Below are 13,598 nucleotides of genomic sequence, written 5' to 3'. Positions count from 1 at the left end.
ATTTCTCTTTTTCACTCCCCAACAGCTTGCTTTCGAGGCACTGGTCCCAGCCAACTAAATAGGAGTTTGTTTGGGGATGAGGGTGGGGAGATGAACTGATGGTTGGAGGGGGGTCCTAGACCAACTTGAATTGTATTCTGTGCTGGCAGAAGAGCATCCGTCTTTGTTTTGGTATTCAGCTTATCCGGATAAAGAAGGCATTTCCTCTCCTAAAAGGTGGGGGGAGGGGGGAGAAAAGACCAAAAAAGAAAAAAAAATTAATTTTAACCATGTACTCCTCTGAAACTAAATATACACCCTCTTCCTCTGTCCTGATTGGTCTGCTTCAACTGACAAGTAGATCGTGTGGAAAGGAAATATCCTGGACTTAATTGTAAGTTAAGTCCCTCTTAATCCAGAAGAGCATTTGAGATTCTGTCCAAGTGTTCAATTTCCCAGGCCGCTGAGGTCTGTGAATTTCTTTTCCCAGCCTCCAGGCTGCTGCAGTACAAGTCAGCATAGCTAATGCAGATAGATCTCCTGCCTCTCGCTCTCCTCCTCCCTCTGCTTTGATTCGATATGAACAGCCTGGTAACTCCGATGCTAGGGAGAAATCTGACATAACTCTGCAGATGGCTAGCTTGCCATGAAACACCTGGGGATTATTCTTTAAGGAAAAGGTAACATTTATATGCTAATGATTTCTTCCCCCCTTCCCTCCTTGTTGCATTTTTTTTCCAGGGCTGCCAGTTCCCAAGAAGAGCCCAAAGTCGGTAAGGACTTGTCAGTTACTTGGTGCTTCTTTTGGGGGGTGCGGGTAGGGGGGCTGCAGCTGGGAGAGGATGCTATCTGGCTGGACCTCACTGAATGTGTTTTAGAGTGGGTGGAGGAGACAAGAGCCAGAGCTCATTTTATTAAGTTCTGGGGATCCGTCTGGTATAGAAGGTATTGGGGTTTGTCTTTAACTGTCTAGAGATTGTAGGCAGGCTGCAGGAGTCTGGCTCAAGAATGCATGTTTGGAATTTTCTCTGTATAAATGCTTCACACCTCTCATTCAAACAATGAGTTTCTTAGATATTTTAACTTGATACAAATGCTATTGTTTCTTTTGGGAAGAGAGAGGAAAAAAAAAAAAATGCTTTACCTGCTTCCTGAGGAGCATTGCTCTCAAGTGGTGTTTCCAGCGGTTCACAAGAGTAGATTCCCTCCGCAAGCTTTCTTAGGCACTGAATGATGAATTATTTAAAAATGTTAAAGCCTGTAGGTTTATAGAGGAATCACTCTGCCCTGTATATATGCCTGTGCTCACAAGGAAAATGCCCCCGCACTGAGAATAAGACATTTCCTTACTGTTAAGAAATGTCCTTTGTTGTTTTGCCAGCTTTAGCGGCATTATGCCGCAGGTATAGGATTCTTTAACAAAAAAAAAAAAAAAAAAAAAAAAAAAATCAATGTTATGCTGTCCTTTCTAATCTGGTTTCCCTGAAGATGCATTACCTAGTTGACATGTTAGCTAATAGCTTAGAGGCTGTAGTGTTTTGCTTGGTGGTGGTGAGTTCTGCTCCCACGGCACTGACAACAAATTACAATGCTACTTAAAAACTCAAAATTTGGAACTTTGATGCCTATGAAATCGATCTGTGAAACTGACCCCAGGGAAAGAAGCTTCCCATATCATTTAACATTAAGATAAAGAGGGGTGTACTTCTTTGTGATTTGAATATTGGGGGGTGGGGGAGGGATATTGACAGCCTCTTGCTTTCTGAGAAAGGAGAACATTTTAAACTTTGCAGCTTATGGTGGGTGCTGCAGCTGAGTTCTTTCCACCTGTCCCCAAGCCTGGCAGCGAGAGACAGAAGTTTATTGAGGAGCTGAGAGAGAGAGCTTTCTGCCTTCTTAAGCCTCATTCCTAAGTTCTCCAAAGAGAAAAACCTGTAATAATTGATGTGATTCCAATGGCATGGCACCATGGTGATGGGAACATGTGACTTCAGGGCTATTTCCCTTGTCATTTTGTGTTAATGTCCAGAGTGAGAAGTGCTGGTAGGTGTCTACATTGGAACCTCAGAGATACCAGAGTGTGAGAGGAGAGTGTGTGTGTGTGTGTGTGTGTGTGTGTGTGTGTGTGTGTATCTGTGTGTGTGTACCTGCATGTGTGTCTCCGGCTCCCTGGGTAATAGTCAGAAATCTATTCAGCCTTCAGAAAAAAGGAAGCAAATCTGTAAGATGTGTCACATGAGCTTGAGTTAGCAGGAGTTCTCCTTTTTTCCTCCCCCACCCCTAAGTATGCTACGTGATGTGCGGACTTATTTTACACACTCCACATGGAATGGAGTCTTGACAAGAAGCATACTGGGGGAAGATAGAGCACTTTTGCCCTGGCAGCATGACACCAGGTAGCAAGGTATTCTGTTTTGTTTTGCATCCCATTTAAACTTGCTGTGCAAAGGATTTCTGTAGATTCATTTGCATCTCTTCTCCCTCAAAGTGTTTTGGAATTCCCTGCTGAACTCAAAGGCTAGCAAACAGGTATGGAGCCTGCATTCACCAAGTCAGTGAGGAGAATTGCTGTGACCATTTATTTTTTTTTCAATCCATGTCATTAGCAAGCAGCAAGCCAATTACTCAAACTGCATTCCTAGGGGAGGAAAAAAAAAAAAAAGCTCTCTTAACTGCTTTGCCCACAGTCTGCTGGCTCTTAATTACCACAAGCTAAGAGACTGGTGTGTTGCTGAGTTCTAAAGGAACCAGCCCCCACCTAGGGGCTTCTCCTTCCCCAGTTTCTCTGCCAGGACAGGGCTGATGGTTTTCACAGCATTGCTGGCACACTATGGCAGCTGCTATACAAAATTGTGGGTGCGGAGTGTCAGCCAAGGTCTGCTGTTGCCAGGAGAGCCTTGCTAACATCTGTGATCAGTGGGAGTTCCATACAGGTGGGTTGAAAGCTGTTTCTCTTTCCCAGTTTGAATTTTGATGAAGTCCTGCCAGACAGACAGATGATGATGGGGTTTTTCTGGTAGGGTCGGAGGGAATCCATGGGGAAGCTGGCTGTCGTAGTTCCAGAAAGCCATTCACATCGTGACAGATGGGGTCCCTTAAGCAGACCATGGAATGAAATGCATACTGTGCCTGGGCTGTGATAGGATGAGCCTGATAGGATGAGCCTGACCATCAGCTCTGAGAATATACTGTCTGAACTCAGGACCATATGTTGGTTCTTTATTCGTAGAGGCACACAGTTGGCTTCTTCACTTGACTGACAGCTTCCTTTGCCCTCATACATTTTTTTCTATAAATATTTTCAATAATTAAGTAGTTGTGTTTTTAGTAGAACAGAAGGACTTCTCTTGGTGATCTTGTTTCTCATCCTGGATTGCCTCTATAACTTACTCTCAGTAAGCACTTTCACCTACAAGATGTAGTTTAAACGTTAAATGGATGGTTTATATACTCGTGGGGGCCGATGGCGGTGTTTTAATAAAAGGTTACTAATTTAATACCTGGACAACCACAGCATCAGGGGTTTTTCTGCCAAATGGCAGAGACAAAAATAAGACATATTTGCTGTCAGCTTTCAGGCCTCCCTGGGAAACTGATTCTGTGGCCCAGTTTAATCATTCTGACTGGAAACTTGTTTCACAGAGGCTCTTGATCTAAATCACACACAAGGATTTTGTGTGTGAGAATTGCAAACGCTAAATGTCACACCAAACCCTGAAGTGTAAGTCGGTGTTCACTTGTGTTTTCTCACTAGTTTAATTCCCAACTCTTGAGTCATTTTCTCCCTTGGTCCACCTGTCCATCTGCCCATCCATCACATATCCATTCAACTCTCCATATATTTATCTTTTGATTCACTGCTCCATCTTTCCATCCACCCTTTAGCAAGTTAGTGTCGAGAAACTACTAAGTGTCAGGTTTTGGCATGATATGGTCATGGTGCCTTTCTCTTTGGAGCTTACAAATGATTCATGGATTGCTCCTTTCAAGAAGAAGAGTCATTGTCACAAATCACCAAAGTTTTTTTTGACATTTGTTCCATCAACAGGTATTTTATTGAGTAGCTCCTATGTACCAGACTCAGCTCTAGAATGCAGCAGGAACTAAGACAGAAGACATTCATGCCCTCATATAGCTGGAGAGAGATAAACAGGCAGATCTCTACACACCATCCTTATGAAGCCAAAAGTCAGATAATCATATACTTTCCAAAGGTAACCAAGCAAAAATATGACATAGAACCATGAAAATCATGCAGCTCTTAATTTTAATAACCTAAGCAAAATGTCATCCAAAGCCATAAAAAGGACCCAAGCTTGAGTTAGATGCTGTGGTGGAGCTGTGAAATTCTTCTGAGTTCCCCAGCAGCCTATGCAACATTGGTTACTACATTATTTACTCTGCTTTTTATTTTTGGATCAAAAAAAAAAAAAAAAGCATAAAGCTTTTACTAAGGAGACAACATTTTCCTTGTGCCTAAAAAAATTTCTCCCCCAAATTTTCGTGTAGGGGACACCAAATGATGGGCAAGAAAGTCTCTTCAGCAAACACAGCAAGCTGAGAGGCAGCAACAACAACATGTTTCTGATCCACTTTCCTCTGTTCCTTTCCCCTGGGAAAAGGCATTAAGAAATACAAGGGAGAGGTGTTTTAGACAGTGTGCATAGTAAGTGACCCCGCCTGAATTGTCTTCCGTGCTGCCTCTTTCTCAACTCTCTTGGTGGCCCCAATGCCACTTGTCCCAGAACTAGATAATAACACAACCCACCAAAGCTCCAAGCTTCAAGGAGAAACAGTGAGAGTTGGTGGGGGAAGGATGAGGGTTACTTAGCTAAGTCTCTTTGCCTCTCACTGCTCGTAGCAACTCATGACCTCAGCCTTTGGAGCCCTAGAAAGTAGACTTTGCTCTTGTACCAGATTCCATTAAAACATTCAGTATAAATTCAAACTCATTTTCATATCCAATCAATACCTGCTTTTTCTTCTCCATTATCTCTTCCTTTGTGCCTTTTTGGGAAGAAATGTTTGACTTAGACCCGTAAAGGATAAAAGAAAGAAACAAAATGAAGGACCATCCTCTGATTGGGCTTGTATTTGAGACTGATTTGCGTGCAACCTTTAATGACATTGGCCTAAAACCTCATCAGCACTTGGAGTTTTTCCTGTTGTCCATGTAAATCTCTGTAGTGGCCTTCGTCTTGGCAGATATGTGAACTGTAAATAATTTTGCTTTAAAATGGATCGATTTGTCATTTTTAAGCCACATGAATTCTTTTCATCATTTAAGCTCCTAAGTGCTGTCTGTATTCATTTGCTCTTCCGAGCAAATATTTTCAGCTCACTTTATAAGTACCTCCAGTTTGAAATCATTCTGTGAAATACTAATGAGTGGATTTTTCCCCCATTTCCGTTTATGAAGTCCATTGCATCTTTCCAATTTCCCTGGCCTGTCAGTAATAAGGAAATCATTTTTTGGGGAGAGGTTGGTACCATTTTGACACACGTTCACAGCTAGCATGTGGCCAAGGACGTCTATGGAGTTTTTAAAATTGAACCCATTTCTTTCTAGTTGTCCCTGATTTGATGCTCAGAAATAAAAATCTGGCTTCAAAAATATCTGCATAATGGCAGTAGCTAATACTGGTAATATTCAACGCAGTATGTGGTACTCCTTTCCAACCATTTATTCAAGCTGGGGACCTGCAGGTGGATATCCTTGTTTCTAAGATCCCCTCTTCCCCTCCCCCTTCCCCACCTCCTTCTTCTCTCCCCCTCGCCTTCCTCTTTTTTCTCATTGGACCATTCATCAATGCCTATCAAATCCGGCACCAAAATGTTTTTTGGTTTTGCCCTCCCTCTCCATTGTCACCACTTTTCCTCTGTTATAAACCACCCCAGGTCCCTCACAGGGTCTGCCCAGTAGCCTTCTGGCTGGCCTTCTGCTTTCACTCCCATCTCCACTAAGCTATTCACCAGACACTAGCCAGAGCAAGCTCTCTGGAAGTAGTTGGCTCCTGGCACATGCTGGCTTTAGATTCATCAGTGGATTCCTCTTCCCCAGACCTGAGAGTGAAGCCCAAACTCCTTCATGGAGCCCACAAGACCCGTGCATTGTTTGATCTCCAAGTTCATCTCTGGCCACCCCACCCCGCTTCCATGCCACACTAGCCTCCTCTCCGTTCTTCACACAGTCCAAGCTCATTTTGGCTTTGCAGACTTAGCACATGCTGCTTCCATTAATGGAACATTCTTCCAGAGGCCTTTCCTTATTACTTAGCTAAAGGACACTGCAGTATGTTGTCCTCAGTCCATTAGGATTATTTGATTACTATCCATCTACACATACCACTCACACACATCTAGATACATAGGTATAAATTCTCAGGTACCACCTCTTTCTAGCTTACACATTGTATCTTTCATAGTCTGGCTTCCAGCCAGTGATCATTGTATATTTCTTCAATGAAGGAATGAGTGTATTTCACATAGTTACTTAAGAGGGGCTACTCTAGGTGTTCTCTCATTGGTCTTCTGAGTGCTTGCTCCATCCATGGTCTTGGCAGACCCAGAATAACCTTAGCAGACTTGAAAGTTTGTCTTTAACTATAGATGCTCATCTGTGGGCAAGTTTTTCACCTAGGAAAATGAAGTGAAAGACAATCACATTTGATGCAAATCATATCCTGTGTTATAACTAGTTCAGAAGTGAATTTGTTCTCATGCCCCAAGTCTTCTGGGAGGTAATCCAGACTGCGGAAGAGGCATACAAAGTGCCTTTAATTTGAGAGCTATATAAACATGGCTTTTCTCCTGGACCCTCCTGAACCCTAACCAAATAAAAGACATCATAACTAATTAGCATGTTCTCTGAAAATAAAAAAGCCCATTTTGAACTTTTCCACACACACAGAGAACATAGTTCCAAAAAGCCTCGGTGCCAGAGAACCCTGCTGGTTAAGCACCCAGCATTTTCACTGCCGTAGCTCTGGTTACAAATGTGGCACGGGTCGATTCCTGGCCCAGAGAACTTTCTGCATGCTGTGGATGAGGGAAAAAAAAAAAAAAAAAAAACCAAACCCTAGGTGCCAAGATTTCAAATACGAAATACATTTTCAAATAACTCATTTTCATAATTGAACTTGAAAAGAAATGTAAGATTAAATCTTATCAGGGAAGATCCAAAAACCTTCCAGATGCTTGTGTTAAGTTTAGCCCTTGAGGGTGGGTGAGAATATGCCCTTTAGTGCTGGGTTAGCAATGGCATGGTTTTTAGAGCATATTCTCAGGATGCTGCTTTACTTTCATTTTTCAAATTTAGAAACAGAGTTTAGGTGGCATTAAGAGGGGATACAGAGGTGCAGTTTGATGGAGAGGGAGTTTTGCAAACTGGGTCCAGATTGTATCTTTCATTTTGTGATACATTAAACCTAAATGTGTCATTTATTGGAAGATGAGAAAGGGTGATAACATTTTAAAGATGCCTAAGCCTCATTTCTGGTCACCTTCATTTGCACCCTTTGGTTATGGCGAGGCTGTCTCCTCAGTTAGTCAAGATTTCCAGGTCCTCCATGTCAGATGGGAGAGCCATCATAAGGTCTTGGGGAGTTCCCTTTGTGGCTCAGCAGTAATGAATCCGACTGGTATTCATGAGGATGAGGGTCTATCCCTGGCCTGCTCAGTGGGTTAAGGATCTGGCATTGCCGTGAGCTGTGGTGTAGGTCACAGATAGAGGTCAGATCCTGCGTTGCTGTGGCCGAAGTGTAGACCAGCAGCTGCAGCTCCAATTCAACCCCTAGTCTGGGAACTTCCATATGCGGGGGGTGCAGCCCTAAAAATAAAAAAATTAAGGGGGGAGGGGTTCTTGGAACCCATGAGGTGACATATAGAATCTGTGTGCATGCAGTTGTGGGCATGTGTTAAAAGCACATGGGCATTTCCTGCTGGAGAAAGGGCCAGACTCAGTGGGACAGGATTGCCAGAAAGGTATTTATTTTTCTCCTGTTCAGGAAGAGGCAGTGATGGGAAGCATTGTTAACTTTAAAGCAGTTACAGAGTAACCCCAGAAAGGAATTGGAGATAGAGTGTGGTTTCCCTTAGGTCATCCTGCCTTGCTCCTCTCTGGGTCCCAGTGAGGCTTTGTGAAAAGGAGCTCTACACGAAGGAGGCTGGAGCTTCACATGTCAGAGACTTACATTAGCTGCAAAATGAATTTAGTATTGGTGGACCAACCCTGCATTGGCATTTGCTACTCATTTGAAAAATCCAGGAGAGGTTTGGCATTTGAAAGGGAGGCATGCAACTCTCATGGTAAACCCAGAGATCCTTAATCAATTGAATTATTTGCTTTTACTTTGGGTTTTTTGTGTGTGTGTGTGTGTGTGTGTGTGTGTGTGTATGGCTTTGTTTTTGTTTTTGTTTTTGTTTTTCCCCCTACCCACAAGCATGTGGAAGTTCCCAGGCCAGGGATCAAACCTATGCCACAGCAATTACAACACCAGATCCTTCACCCATTGAGGCACATGGAAACTCCTATTTGCTTTTACTTTTAAAATGCCTTTTTCCTCTCCTTCTAAGAGCAGAGCAGAAACAAAACACTACTAAAATGTAAAAAATAGAAAGTAACAATCCCATTAATTCTCCTTTCCAAGGTTCATTTCTAAATAAAAATAGCCTTAAATTTTGTCTTATTTAAAAAATTCTCTGTACATTATAAAAATAAGAGGTAGGCAGGACAGGAAAGTATAAGAGGGGGTAAAACCACCCCGAGTCCATCTTTTTTCTGTTTATGCTAGGGTGTGTACACACCCCAGATGGGCTGACCGCTGCACATGCTTGTTTATTAATGGAAACCCTTGCAAAGACCGCAGTGAAGAGACAAACAAATTCTCTGCACATGCAAAAGTGGATGGGGATTGTATCCATCGTTACATCTTTCTGAATCTGAAAATCTTCAGCATGTCTCCAGAAGAAGCAAGAAGACAAGTATTGACCTTCTTGGGGCAAAAGTGGGCTAGCTGGCCCTGAGGGCCAAATTCACTTTGGGAAGGACATTGTTGGAAGTTGATAGGACGGGGTTCTATTCCAAGTCTTTGGAATACTGGTCTATCCAAGTCTGAGCTGAGCCCTTCATCCTCAAAAGGGAATGGTGGGGATGTGGGGTAATTAATGATGGTATTTGTCCCTGCACAAATGTCATTATATTTTCCTGACATCTTCACCAGAATACGTTGTCCTCTTGAGTCTGAGTCAATTAACTCCTCATTCACTTTTACCAAGACCACTTTACTAGTTGAGAGTATTGTCCTCACATTTCCACCCCAAGCACACCAAGTATCATTCTAAATGATCTATCTTACCTTCATTCAATATTTGCCCAGTTTTCCTCAAGTTTGAATCCCTGCTAAAACCTATCTTCAGATCTCTCATCTGGAACAGTCAAGGGAAAATTAAATCTGTGTCCTCCTTGGCCTTTCTTCAGATGCTTATTTCAAAGTAAGGATTGAAGAGAGAGGGTATAGAGGGACCTGAGGAGTAAATGAAAGGAACCTTGAAATTTTCCATCCAGATGGGAGAGATGGTGGCGACCTGGGGAAAGAGCAAGGAGGAATGGTTGTAGTAGGACTGGTTCTAAGGCAAGATTTTGATGCTATAAAGAACTTTAGGGAACTAAAATGTCTATGTCAAAGATCTTATAAACAACTTAAAAAATCATAAGCTACAACAGGGTCAACAGCAGAGGCTGAAGATGCCGAATCACAATCCTCTGGAGCAGATAAGTGCAGTGTCACAGCATCTATCATGTGAGATGGGACTCCAGGGTTTTTATTTTGAATGGTGGAAACTATAACACCTGCGCTTAACCACATCCTTTATTGGAGAAAGTAAGAACTGAAATTATTTTATTTCCAATCTAGTATTTTTTCCTTCCACTAGATGTACCTTCCCTTCAGTTTGCCCTTTAAACGAAGAGCATCTCATAAAATGCAGAGGATCTTTTGCTGAGCAGGCTTTAAGGAACAGGAACCTGTTTATTCTACTAAAATGTAGATGAATCTCTTTCCCTATGATTACTACTTGGATTTGAGACAAGTTGCATATCTCAGAAGGCTGACTCCCTGAGGTCAACCCATATATAAAGTTGGATATTGGTTTTTAACCAAGAGTAGTATCACGAGATCAAGAGGTAAAATGTGGTGCCTGGAAAATTGATTCAGTAAGAATTATGAAAACTCTTCAGATAGTAGTTATTTATATACTTAGAAGTACAAGTGCGCACATAATGTAGACGGGATTTTAAAGATCTATTCTCTGTTCCTTACAGCTAGAAAGACTGATGGTAAATCCTTAGATAGAAGTTGAGTATTTTATTGTCATACATTTTTTTGGCCAAGTCCATGGCATTTGGAAGTTCCAGGCCCGGGGATTGAACCTGCACCATACCAGTGACCCAAGCCACAGCAGCGACAATGCCAGATCCTCAACCCACTTATCTACTTGGGAACTCTAGGTGTTTTATTATTGAAAGATGGAAGATGTGGCATCCCAAGGAGTGTTTTTAGCCCTGATTGTATTTCTTCTGTATTTTCTAGTTTTTTATTTAAAACAAGCATGGTATTTTGTGTCACATTTTTGGTTTAGAAATGAGGATGCTGGGGGTTCCCTGATGGCCTAGAGGTCAGGATTTAGTGTTGTCACTGCCGTGGCTCAGGTTTAATACCTGGCCTGGGAATTTCCACATGCCATGTGCACAGCCAAAAATAAATAATTAAAACTGAGGATATTAAAATGCATACATCTCATAATAAACCAGCCCAATGCCTTAGCTGAGAAACTTGATGTAAATAGAGTTTGTTTTTTGCTCCAGCCCAGAAAGCAGTATGGTTTGTGAAGACGACCTTCTCTCCAGCCCTCCCCTCTCTGACTGCCAGTCGCCTGGGGATTTATCTGCATTCAGCATGAGCTGGTCGAAGGTGGAAGCCACAGTGTTGTTGATGTATTTATGTATGTGTGCAAAGAAGGGCTGAGCGAAAACAAGCTGGTGGAAAAACACCCACTCAGGGAACCCATAATAATCTTCTCCTCTTGCCCCTCTCCTTCACTTCCTTTTCAGCAACCACTGGAAAGAAAAGACAGCCAGAACAGTTCCCAGCACAGTGTGGCCAGCCACCGGAGCCTGCACACGGCCTCTCCCAGCCACGGCGCACAGGTGCTCCCTGAGTACCCACCGGCCGAAGCCCCGGCTTCAGATCAGACTGACAGCTCTGGGCAGAAAAAGCCAGATCCTTTTAAAATCTGGGCCCAGTCCAGGAGCATGTATGAAAACCGACGTAAGTAGCATCCTGCCTTCTGTCTTCCCCAGGCCCGGTTGCAGAGCACCAGCTTCCTCTTGAGGCTTAATGAGAATAGATTTTCATTGTGGGAATAGGAGGGAGATAAATCCAGGTGAGAGGTGAAAGCATCTCAGAGCAGCCACAGAATTTGCTGGACTTTGATGGAGCCTCCACTATGGCTTCTGTTTGGGGAGGGGTAGATATGGATGCTCATCCAATGAAAGGTCTGAGTGGAAATGGATTCGTTTTTCCTTTCCCTTAAAAGAAATGGCAGATAAGAGCGGCTGCCTCCTTAATTCTTTGCCACATGGGGATGGTGGCCTGCTCTGAGCTCCTGTCTTGCAAAACAGCTCTGATACACAATTGAACAGAAATACGATTGGTTTGGATTGCAGGAGTAATGGAAAAAAATTAAATGCTTTCTTAGCGGTCTCTTGGTTTTTCAGAATACTGGTAATTATTTTTTTTTAATCATTATCAGTCTTTCTAAATATTTCCCTTAAAACAAAAAAAAAAAGCAGTGAGTAGTTTGTGCTTTAATTATTTGTACGGCGGTTAAGTGTGTTCCTTGGCTTCATCTTGTCAGTAAATATGAAATCCTAATGTTATGCGTAGGGCCTTTTCTGGCTCTTATAAACGGGATAGTTTATTATTAAACCATATTTAATTTTTTACTTTTTATTATGAAATGATTTCCAAGACAATTCACCACAAAAAATATTCATTTTTCTTACTGTTTATTACCTGAGTCCCTAAAATGCTTTAATCTTAGAGGTTCAAATAGCCCCCCTTTTTCTTGGCTGTTTTTTTTTACCACCATCTTCTCATGAGTCTGATTGGATGATGAGATGAAGCATCTAGGAAGTACATGCACTTTGTTAACTCTTGTTGTCATTGGACAGGAGAGGATGTTTAATGAGGAGGAGACCAAGTTTGCTGAAGGAAGATAGAAGGGACTCATTCCATCCATCCATTTTGCTCCCTGTCCCTTCCCCAGCACAGGTTTCCTTTGAAGACATAGCTGTGGTTCTCCCTGCAGAGCCCCTTGGAGAGCCAAGGCCCAGAGGTGGTGGTGGGGGGGGAGGTTCTGCAGCCTCCCACCACCCCCTTGGACTTGGCCATGAAACATTTCCTTTGCTGGCTAAGGCAGCTTCTCTGCGACCCAAACCAAGCAGGGGAGTGAGACCAGCATCCCTGCCTAAGAAGGTGGTTGGCCCCAGTACTGGGTGAACATTAGCAGTCAGGGGGCACAAGGCACATCTGGAGTCTTGCTGATCATCAAATTTTAGAACTCACTCAAGGGGCCCTCCATTCTTTTCCTCTTCAAGGGAAAGAACATTGCCTTTTTATTCCAACAGTGCGTGCAGGAGTTCCCTGAAGGCTCGGTGAGTTAAGGATCCAGTGTTGTCACTGCTCTGGCTCTGGTTACTGTTGTAGTGTGGATTTGATCCCTGGCCTGGGAACTTCTGAACGCTGAGGGTGCAGCCAAAAAAGAATTGTGCATGCAATTAAGTAGCCTGCATTTTGGCTAAGGGTTTGCTCTGCTGACAAAAGCCTGATCCTTTGAGGAATTTACTTAGTCCCTGGACTAGAAAGACCCCTGGAGGACACCTGACTTCTGACCAGAGGAAATGAAGTTCCATTTGGCACATCCCTTGTTAACTACTGCTTAACAGTGGTTGTTCAGCATGAACCCCGGGTCCTTTCTCACTGTGTCTTCTCACTAATTGCAGTGATTTCACTGAAGTAGTGTTTCCCCAAGAGGAATATTTTCACATTCCCTCCCCATTTCTAACCACGTGGCTCCTTCAGTCAATGGCCCAACTTCAGTTGATGGTGAGATATTGCCTTATTGACCCTGCCCCTGCTTTTCTCAGTAGAGGACACATTTATGATTGAGTTGCCCATGTATGAAAATCTTTTGGCGATAAAATAAATCGTGTTTTGAAGTGCTGTCGGGGGCCACATGGATTGACAGACAATTCTCTCGCACCCAGTGAATAGGAGGCTCCAGCTCATATTGCCATTTTTGCCTCGATGGAAGCAGTATTTCTTCAGAATGTGGTATTTCATGCAATTTTTTTTAAAGTTCTCACTGGAAAAAAAAATTGAGAAAAATATATAATTCTGCCACAACCAGCTATTTTAAACATGGAAGGAAAGTCAGGCTGAATCACTATTTGGAATGGGGCCAGTTTGGACTTTGACTTTCTTGAACATCTAAGGAATAGGATCTAGCAGCACAAATGAGAATCCTTTTTTTTTTTTGTCTTTTTGCCTTTTCTAGGG

At 42.8% G+C, this 13,598-nt stretch overlaps 1 protein-coding gene across 29 annotated transcripts in view; it reads left to right on the top strand.

Annotated features, from left to right (window-relative positions):
- The window catches only part of MAGI1 (membrane associated guanylate kinase, WW and PDZ domain containing 1), a 671,626-nt gene that overhangs the window by 621,401 nt on the left and 36,627 nt on the right, over nucleotides 1-13,598 (top strand). For all 29 annotated transcript variants that reach the window (XM_021070801.1, XM_021070800.1, XM_021070793.1 and 26 more), the window contains 2 exons: nucleotides 721-752; nucleotides 11,090-11,306. In XM_021070801.1, the coding sequence (XP_020926460.1) occupies nucleotides 721-752; nucleotides 11,090-11,306 (249 nt within the window). The remainder of the gene's footprint in view (nucleotides 1-720; nucleotides 753-11,089; nucleotides 11,307-13,598) is intronic.

This window comes from Sus scrofa, chromosome 13 (assembly GCF_000003025.6).
Source record: "Sus scrofa isolate TJ Tabasco breed Duroc chromosome 13, Sscrofa11.1, whole genome shotgun sequence".
Lineage (NCBI taxonomy): Eukaryota > Metazoa > Chordata > Mammalia > Artiodactyla > Suidae > Sus > Sus scrofa.
This window is presented reverse-complemented; position numbering and strand designations above follow the sequence as displayed.